The sequence below is a fragment of the Centropristis striata genome, chromosome 6 (genome assembly GCF_030273125.1).
Source record: "Centropristis striata isolate RG_2023a ecotype Rhode Island chromosome 6, C.striata_1.0, whole genome shotgun sequence".
In the NCBI taxonomy this organism is placed as follows: Eukaryota; Metazoa; Chordata; class Actinopteri; order Perciformes; family Serranidae; genus Centropristis; species Centropristis striata.
Window position 1 is genome coordinate 34,438,680 of NC_081522.1, and position 10,340 is coordinate 34,449,019.

General features: G+C 39.6%; 1 protein-coding gene across 1 annotated transcript in view; it reads right to left on the reverse strand.

Moving 5' to 3' along the window:
- Window positions 1–293: 293 nt before the first annotated feature.
- Window positions 294–10,340, reverse strand: part of drd4a (dopamine receptor D4a) — a 21,982-nt gene continuing 11,935 nt past the window's right edge. The window contains exons 3-4 of the mRNA XM_059335604.1: window positions 7,482–8,071; window positions 294–771 (exon numbers count right to left, since the gene is read on the reverse strand). Of these exons, the coding sequence (XP_059191587.1) occupies window positions 554–771; window positions 7,482–8,071 (808 nt within the window). The 3' untranslated portion in view covers window positions 294–553. The remainder of the gene's footprint in view (window positions 772–7,481; window positions 8,072–10,340) is intronic.

The window sequence follows — 10,340 nt, forward strand, 5'->3', positions numbered from 1 at the left end:
TATCAACAATTTCCATTGAAAATGTCTAGATATCAGTTCTTAAATTAAACTATGATGAGCTATTGTTGTTGCTATCATTATATTTGTCCAAACAAATGTACCTTTAGTGGTACCAGACCTTAAAATGAACAAGAAACTGAAGAAAACAATGGTCTAAGAATTTTTTCCATGACTGTAATATACATAAGTCTGTAATAATCGTTACAGGCCTACTAGAGACCACAAACACACAGATCCATACAACCATCTTTTTTTTTTTTTTTTTTGTGAAAACTTTTATTCTGAAAAGATGAATCTCCACATATAAAATCGGTCCTTGTCGGTTGTGTGATGTGGACGTGTTGCTGATCGCCTGGAAACAGTTTGTTCCTCACAGCGAACACGAAGCTCAGACAAACGTTGCTGTCGTCACATGTAGAAAAAATAAAAACCTCACAGAGGGATGACAACATGGCAACGTACACGGACTGCAGACGTTAAATCAACGGTCGGTAGCGTCACTTGCAGCTGAAAAAATGTAGAAGCAGAAGAAGCAGCAGCAACAGCAGCGTCCTCATTGTGCGTTCCTGGAGCAGCAGCGATGGAGGAACTTTTTGAAAAAGTTCCTGAACTCGGTGTTGAAGACGGTGTAGATGACGGGGTTGAGGGCGCTGTTGACGTAGCCGAGCCACGTCACCACGCTCATCAGGGCCGGGGGGATGTGGCAGTCCTGACAGCGAGCTCGCATCGTGTGGAGGACGAAGAAGGGAGTCCAGCAGAACAGGAAGGCACCTGCAGGAGGAGAAGAAGAAGAGGAGTTATTATGAATCTAACCAGAGACGGTGAAGAAGCGAGACGGTTCACTGACGAGTGTTAACCCTCGGAAATCTTGGGCTATTATATTACTTGGCCGAAAATAATCCCAAAAAAATCTGGGATGGAGTTTCAAGCCAGAACTTTGGAGGGAAGCTGATGGCTGAAGGCTCAATGTTGCTTCATTTTTATGTCTTCACTTCATGAAGAAGTAATGTGCAGGTGGTTTCATGGACTCTAGAGGGTTAATAGGCGTGTTTCGACTTTCTGAGTACTTTTTGGAAAGCGGCTAAGTGTTTTGGCTCCACACACTAGTTAGTTCCCCTCTGCCTCTGTTTCCATACAGGTAGCAGCTTACTAACAGAGTTCTAATGTGAAAACAGACCGATGCAGCAAGCAGTGTTGCAAACTCAGCAACTTTGTCGCTATATTTAGCAACTATTCAGACCCCTCTAGAGGCTCTCTTTCAAAAAAGCGACTAGCAACAAATCCAGCGACTTTTTCTGGTGTTATTGGAGACTTTTGGAGACTCGCTCCTACTCTTCTTAACAAGTAGCGCCGTCTCAAAGCACTCACAAGCGGCCCAGTCCTCCCGCAGCAGTCTCTCCCAGCTGCAGTCAGAGCAGGAGATGTTAACCCCTCAGTGTCCAGTCTGCAAATGAGTCAAGCATGCGCAAAGTCCAGCATCAACTAGTTAGTAGCGTCTCAGAAAATAACTTACCCGAGGCAGGTACTTCCTGAGCCGCTAACCAGTGATCTTGGGCGGATCCTCTCTCCCAAGCCACACCCATAGCGGCTCACTAGAGGGAAAAGTACCTACTGGAAACGCGCCTAATGTGTCACATGGGTTTAGTTACTGCCATGACCCTTTAGAAGACTCTGAGACTATTGATTCCAATGGGAGAAATCGAAGTGAGCTCAGATTATGATCTGAGCCCTTTGTTTTCAGATTCACAAAAGTAAATATTGGACCCAGTTTTGACACAAAAACTTCATTTTTCTTTCAGACAAATCAGGAGAAAATTAACTTTGTGTGAGATCTGTCTCAAGTCGTGTTTCCATCAACTAAATTTTTTGCACATGTTGAAGATTTGCATGAGAAAAGCTTGATGGAAACACCAACATTTTTGATAAAACTCTCGGAAATGCGCATAAAAGTCTTTACGCTCCCTTTAGATGGTTATTAAAATAGTTAATGTGCTAAATGGAAGATGGAAACTCCTAGCTAAGCTGAATAAAAAAGATTCAAAAAAATATCCACTTTAAAAATTTGGCATTTACTATTTAACTCTCCTGTTATGTTGCGGGTCACATCTACCTATTTCAAAGTATTTTTTCATAATAAGGAAAAAAAATTTAAATAAATGAAAAAATCAATCTCATGTAAAGCTATTGCATTTTATATGTAGGTACTTCAGATGTACATTTAAAAAAAGTTTTACCATGTATTTTTTATGAAAAAAACAGTGAATTATCCTCATTGAACCATGATCTGTGAGAGGTAAAGAACACCATTAGACTGAATATTCATTGAAATGGTTAGTTATGGAGTTATTAATGAAATTTAAACAATGTTTCTTGGGATTTTTTGGTTTCTGACACCTAATTAACACTCCCCAGGTGCTGTTTCTGAAAAAAGGCACACAACAGGAGGGTTAAACTCAATCTTTACATGAAAATCTTGATCTAAGGTTCCTGCCAGTTAACCTACATATCTACCCAGCAACTCAGCACCAGAGAACTGCATTGTTACAGCAATGTTACAATTTAATCTGATTGTTCATACAACACAAGCAAAGATCGAGGCAAAACACAACACACACGCAGGAGTCAATATCACAAGAGCCCAGTGGTGGAAAAAGTATTCAGATCCCTTACTGAAGTAAAAGTACTAATACCATAACACTGAAATTACTCTAAAACAAGTAAAAGTCCTGCATTAAAAACTAAAAGTATAAAAATATCAGCATCAAAATGTACTTAAAGTATTAAAAAAGTACCTGTTATGTAGAATTGTTTTATATATTCTAAATACATTTTTGGATTATTATTCATATTATATATGCATTTATGTAAGCAGCGTTTTAATTTGATAAAGATAGGTAAATTTCCACCTCTGAAGATACTGTTATGATCTTTAATAATAAATACATAAAAAGTGAATTATGTCAAATTGAATGTTTCTTCAAAAGTTAAATTTTGACCTGAAAAGTAACTAAGCACACACTTCTACACTTTTGTTTTATTTTATAATTATATATAAATATTTAAATGTTTAATATAATTTTGCTTTATTTTTATGGTAATTATTATTTATATTATTATTATTTTATATTTCATAGTTACCTGCTCTTTTGGGTTTCTTGCTGCTACCTTTTTGTCTTATTATTGTGCAAAATAAAAAACTTCAAACTAAAGCTGCCAGCTAAATGTAACATAAAATGTAAATACTCCAGCAAAGTACAATTACCTCAAAAGTGTACTTTAGTGCAGTACTTGACTAAAGGTACTTAGTTTATAAAATAATCTTTTTAATACTATTATCCTGATTAGTTTGGGGCTGGTGATTATATTGTTCTGATAATTTGTTGATCATTTCTGGCTGCTTAGGGAAAGCCACAGACTAAAACAGTGTTTTATATTTATCTGTTCAGCGTTTACAAAATGTTTTATTAGTTTATTATTTATTCTCTTCATATCGTTAAGCACTGCTGTCAGGCTGCCACCGGCACTCTCAGGTGAGCTAATGAAGCAGAGATTCACCTGCACACTGAAAATCGTGTCTGACCAAGCTTTACGTAATAATTGGATTTCAGATTAAGGAGCTGCAGGATTAGCTGCTGTGTGCTAAAGGGAAGCACTTCTACGTATTAGAACCAACACCGGCCGCTATTAATAGGACGACCTTTTCTAACTGATGTGTTAGTGCCTGTGAACAGACAGACATCAGAGGTGGAGGTGAGGCGTTCAGGTACCTGCAGCCTCTGAACAGATATCAGAGGTGGAGGTGAGGCGTTCAGGTACCTACAGCCTCTGAACAGGTGTATGTGAGGCGTTCAGGTACCTACAGCCTCTGAACAGACAGACATCAGAGGTGAAGGTGAGGCGTTCAGGTACCTGCAGCCTCTGAACAGACAGACATCAGAGGTGAAGGTGAGGCGTTCAGGTACCTGCAGCCTCTAAACGGACAGTGAAAATGAGGCGTTCAGGTACCTGCAGCTTCTGAACAGATATCAGAGGTAGAGGTGAGGCGTTCAGGTACCTGCAGCCTCTGAACAGACATCAGAGGTGAACGTGAGGCGTTCAACATAACTTTCCAAAACTTTGCAATAAAGTTATGCCTCATTTCCACAGCATGGTCCGGCTCATTTTTTTACACTAATCTACTCACTTTTGGTACCAGGGATTTTTCTCAATTTTGTTTTTTCTCTGCAGATAATTAACCTTCAATGTAGGTCAAATTCTGTTTTATCCAGACCTTTTAGCGTCGGCTCAGTTTGCTTGGAACTTCGAGCTTGTTGGCACCAAGAAAAATACCAGGTCCGATCTAAACTTTCAACAAATGAAATGGAAAACCAAAAAAAAGATTCAGTGTGAGTCAAGTCTATCTGTTCAAAGGTTGAGTACTGAACTTGGTACTTTAACGGTAAATCACATTGGCTGAATCACCACGTTTATGGCAGCATCTCTGTCCTGTGTTCCTCCACACACAGACAGTAGTGAGGAGTGGAGACAGTTGACAGAGTGAGACTATGTCGCTCCTGCAGCATGTTTAAGTCACACTCAGGGCAATAGTGAATCTCAAGGCTGGTTACATTTTTAAAACTCCACACAGACAATGCTGGCTACAATATAATGTAAAACACTATAATGGTGAGCCAAAATCGGTCAAAAGTAAACTTCCTTCTCACACAGCCTGAAGGGGAGGGGGAGGTAGGGAGCAGGGTTAGATCCCGAACTCTGGACTTTTAGGGTACGGAGCGAATCATGTCAGCACGTTAAATCAATCGGTATCTAATTTCGGGTCCTGTACCTGTTTTTTTGAACAGTATGTTAGTCGAATGACTGGAAACAAAACTATGTGGGAAGTTCTCTTTTGCTGTCATTTGTCGCGTTTCCGTTAGGTACTTTTCCCTCCAGTGAGCCGCTATGGGTGTGGCTTGGGAGAGAGGATCCACCCAAGATCCACCCAACTTCACCGGGTAGTGGATCAGAAAGTACCTGCCTCGGGGACTGCAGCTGGGAGAGACTGCTGCGGGAGTGCTTTGGGACGGCGCCTGCTACTGGTTAAGAAGAGTAGGAACGAGTCTCCAAAAGTCTCCAATAACACCAGAAAAAGTCTCTGGATTTGTCGGTAGTCGCTTTTTTGAAAAAGAGTCACTAGAGGGGTCTGAATAGTCGCTAAATATAGCGACAAAGTTGCTAAGTTGTGAACACTGTTTGCCGTGTCGGTCGGTTGTCACATTGAACTCCGTTGGTTAGTCGCTACAAAAGTACCTGTATGGGAACAGAGGACGAGGGGAACTAACTAGTGGGCGGAGCCAAAACAAGCCGTTCTCCCCTCCACACACATGTGAGCCTGCAGAGCAGACGTTAGCGACCGTGGAAGAGAGCGAGGGAGAGTATGTCGCTCCTGCGGTGAGTCACAGTGAGTCAGGGCAACAGAAAGCCTAAAGTCTGGTTAGACAATGCTTCCTTTCTACCTGACAGGCAGGGTTGGGAGGGGAGAGGGAGGTCAGGAGAGGTTTTATTTTGTGTGGTGTGTAGAATGTTTTATGTGAATAACAAAATGTACTGATGTAATATTCTGGAGGGTTTTTGACTATTTTTATTCATTCTCGATATTTTAAAAAAAAAAGGCTTAATTCAGCACCAAATGTGTGTAACAAATGGTATCAACCCAGAAAATGCTGCAACAATTTAGAGACATAGTTCAGCTGGAAATGCACCCTTATACACTTTAATAGGTTTAATGACCAGAACAAATTGAGACAGAGTGCTGAGCTGCACCTCACATTAATCTCCAGCTTCCAGCTTTCACCTGATGTTCATCACTTCTATCTGGCATTAATTGTTGACCTGCTGTCTCCCCCTAAAACTCCACTGCCAACAACCCCAATTCTCTACAATAGGGCGACTGATGAGGTAGAAGTGGGCGACATATATTGTCTATAATAATATCGCAATTTTACATTATCGAGTATTTATAATATCTCAAAAAGAAAACAAACAAGAGGCGCATAGATGGTAGAGGAGAGGTGCATGAAAGTCACTTTGTTAACAATAGCCCCTTTCATAGTGCCGTTTCATGCCGGGCTTTACGGCTCTGTAACGTCTCGCCTGCACAATGAACTCGCTCAAAGCAGGATGACGGGATCAAGTGATCCCACCAATTTTCCGCCTCCAGAGGTAGTCACAGAGGTGGAAAATTGGTGGGACTGTTGGAAGCGGGACCACTGTGAACGGGCCATCGGGGCAAGTACACACTGTACTGAAAGGGGCTTATGTTAAGAAATGATAACGTGCCACTTATTTGTTCTTGCTTGTATGTTGCACAATTTACCACAGGAGAGAGAACCTGAATGGTTACACCAACAGCTTTTTTTTTGGTAATAGAAATCATATTTTAAAGGATATCATCAGATTAACGTTATCGGAAAATAAAATAATATAATCAAGATATTTTTTTTGCCCGTATCACCTCTAAGATGAGGTTAAGGTTGATTAACGTTATTGTTGCTGAGGTCTGGATCTTTAAATCTTGAAGCGGATACGCTTCAAGACTCTAGCTCTGGCGTACTCCGCTGCTAACGGTTCAGGTCCTACTTACATCCAAGACCTTGTCAAACTCTACACCCCTGCCCGTCCTCTCCGCTCTGCATCAGCCAAACAGCTGGAGACTCCCACCCTGCGTGGGTCAACTCGCCTCAAAACCACCTCCAGACTTTTCTCTGTCTGTCCTTCCAACAATACCTCGGTTAAGTCATGGTCACCTAAACAACCTTAAAAAAAAAAAAAAAAAAATGCTCTTCTCTTCTTAAACGTAAAGCACTCCTGTAGCAATTACAGATGGCTCTTAAAGTTCTGTACTTACTTGATTCCTGTGGTCTATGTCTAGTACCCTCAGGTTGAATGCACTTATTGTAAGTCGCTTTGGACGAAACCGTCAGTTAACTGACATGTCGTTAGCCTCATAGCATAATTGCCTAAGTCATTTTTTGGCCAAATTGTGATATCTGCCAAACTTTACTCTCCTACCACTGCTGTATCTTTCTGCCTTATTGCCTATGTTCTCCCTATCAGAACATTTGTTAGAGTCCAAAATCACTTTCTGCCTTAGTCATCTCTTTGACTAAGGTATTTTTGCCGCTACATACAAACCAAACTACATTATTTCTATGTAAGAGAAAAATTGCCTTAGACAGGGCATATTCTGCCTAAGTCACTTTTATCTGTTATGAAAACGATGTGTTTAATTTTTCATGCAAACTTGTTCACACTTCTATTTGAACTGTTACAATATCAATTAAAAATACCAATGGGCTTACTAAAAAAATTTTTTTTTTCTTGTTTTCCGAAAACGTTCAAATATGACTTAGGCAAATATGCTATGAGGCTAACGATGTAATGTAATGTAATGTAAATCTAGTTGCCCAGTTTGTTTGTAACCCAGTTTGTATTGAACTCACCCACGACGACAGGAAGCACCTTCATGGCCTTCCTCTCCCGGCTGTTGATCTTCGCCCTCTTCCTCCTGCGAGGGTCGGGGTTGTACTTGATGTCGGCGAAGCTGACGGTGTGCACGGGTCCGTCCCTGAACTCTGACGAGTGGAAGGGTTTGTCCGTGGACGGGAAGGTGGACGGCTCGTCGGGAGTATCCGTCAGTTCTCTCTCTATGATGGGCGGCAGCGGCGGCGGCAGGGAGGCCAGCGGCGGCAGCGAGGCGGCGGCCTCCTGCAGCTTGCGGCAGGCCTGGATGCTGTTCTTCAGCTTGGCTTTGCGCGCCTCCTCCCAGCGCCGCAGCCCGCGGAACATGCCGCAGTACAGCAGCAGCATGATGGGACACGGGATGAAGAAGGAGCACACGGACGAGTACAGCACGTAGTCGTCATTCTCCAGTTTGCACTCGGTGGGGTCGCGGCCCGGCACGTTGTTGATGCCGAACATGATGGGCGAGGCCACCGCCAACGCTATGATCCACGTGGCCGACAGCAGCACCACCTGCCGCATGTCCACGTGCTTCCGGTTGTAGTTGAGAGGGATTAACACGGCGATGAACCTGCAACAAGTGAGAGAAAATTTACATTTTTAACTTTATCTGCTGCACCTGAAATGACAAAAGTTTTATTTGTGATGTTCATTTAACCCTTTATCGGGTCAAGAACTATATTTGGTAACTTCAGGGGATATCAAAATGTCCACCATGTCTCTCTGTTTGGTCGTAGAACCACATGGACTTGTACGAGGAGAACTTGACTATGACGGCATATTAAGGCCAAGTATGAATAAAAATAAATAAAAATACAAAGGGGGGGGGGTTCAAATGTACAAGATTAAAGTGCCAAATCTACAAGAAAAAAATGTGCAGATTTAAGAGATTTAAAGTGGCAAATCTGCTCGAAAAAATTCACAGATTTACGAGACAAAAGTGGGAAAAAACAACTTTTTTCTCGCAGATTCACCACTTTAAATCTCATTAATCTGCAAATTTTTTCTTGTAGATTTGCCACTTTAATCTCGTAAACTTTTTTCGCAAAATATTACCCCCATCCCCCGGGTCCGTATGTTTTTTTTTTTTACATATTCTGGCAGTATGTAATATCCTCCAATATTCTCTAGGGTTGAAATTTGGAATTTGCCAGTATTTCAATGAGTGCCCTATTAAGCGTTAAAGTGTTTGTCATGTAAGTGTTGATGTTTTCCTATTTTTTATTTGTTCTTTTACTTTTTTGCTCCTTGGAAAATTTCACCCAATGGCCTGATATTCTGTTCAGCCTGAAACTATGAAACTGAGTGGAAGAAAAATAGGATTTTGAACAATGATTTGATTGAGGACAATGAATACAGTCATAGAAAATAATATCAGTACTACTCTTGTTTTCTTGAATTTCTTGTTCATTTTAATGCCTGGTACAACTAAAGGGACATTCGTTTGGACAAATACAATGATAACAACAAAAATAGCTCATAAGAGTCTAATTTATGAGCTGATATCTAGACATTTTCCATAGAAAACCATGGAAAATTAACAAGAAATTGAAGAAAAAGGGTGGTCTAATGATTTTTTCCATGACTGTATATCCTCAGATTTTATGTCTGTCTCTGATCTTTCTACATTTTCTTTACATAATAAGAGCAACAATCTCTTATATGTAGCATCTTTTATTCATGAAATGCAGCTTCAAGTGCTTGATATATATTTTTTTAAGATTTTAGTTTATAAAATATAAATATATTTTAAAATAAATATTAAAAGGAAATAATCAAAAATAAATATAAAAGATGAGGGTGCTAAAATAATCAAATAAAATATGTGACAATGAAAACAGAAATAGCCACAGAAATGACACCTTTGACCATTCGTCACTTTAACAGTTTCAACCCTTTAAAAGATCGAGCGGTTGTTCTAAATAAATCTTTCTAACCTGAGACGTGACAGAATCAGATCAGCTTGTTTATTTATCGTTCCTGAATGAAACATATTTGCAGAGCTTTTATTTTTAAAGCAGACACTTTTGACCTTTCACAGTCAGAACTAATCACATTAGTGATGCCTGCTCGCAGCAATTAATATTGTTATTAGTAACTCTTGTGACTGACAGGTCTAAACGTGCCCACTTATTTATTTAAATATGAACGTCTCATTGAGATCAAAATGTATTTTTAAAGTGACCTGTGCACAAGAGAACAAACAGCATGAGCGAAAACACAGAAAAGTGGTTACAAATCAAGAATAAAATCACAAGCTGTGTTCAAAACTGAATATTTAAAATGCTTGAGGATAATATATTATGATTAAATTAGGGATTCTCATTTCAAAACTGATTGTAGTGCAGTGAAGCTGCATCTTTTCTGTTTAAAAAATAATAAAATGTATTTAATGTGCACTTTACATAAACGAGGAGTAGCTCAATGTGCTTTACAGTGAGAAAAAAAAAGAGAATGTAAAAAATTAAAATAGGGGGAAATGAGCCAAATAAGAGACTATAAATGAAGGTAAAAGACAGGTACTAGTAATAAATAATAACAGTGATAATAATAAAAATAATAATAATAATAATAATAATAGGAATGACATTGAGTAAAAGCCAAATTATAATGTTCATTCGAGCATGCATCTCTTATAGCTTTTTGTAGGTTGTTTTATAATTTTGGAACAAAGTTTAAAAGTAAAATTTTGTTTTTTTTCGGTTTGGATCAGATAAGTTAAAAAAAGATCAGTTAAAAAAGAAAAATAACCTGACCTGACATTATAACGGTAGTGTTTTGGCTTTAGTTTTTTCTTTTGTACGTTACATGTCTTAATAGTCCAATTAATGTTCAGTGAG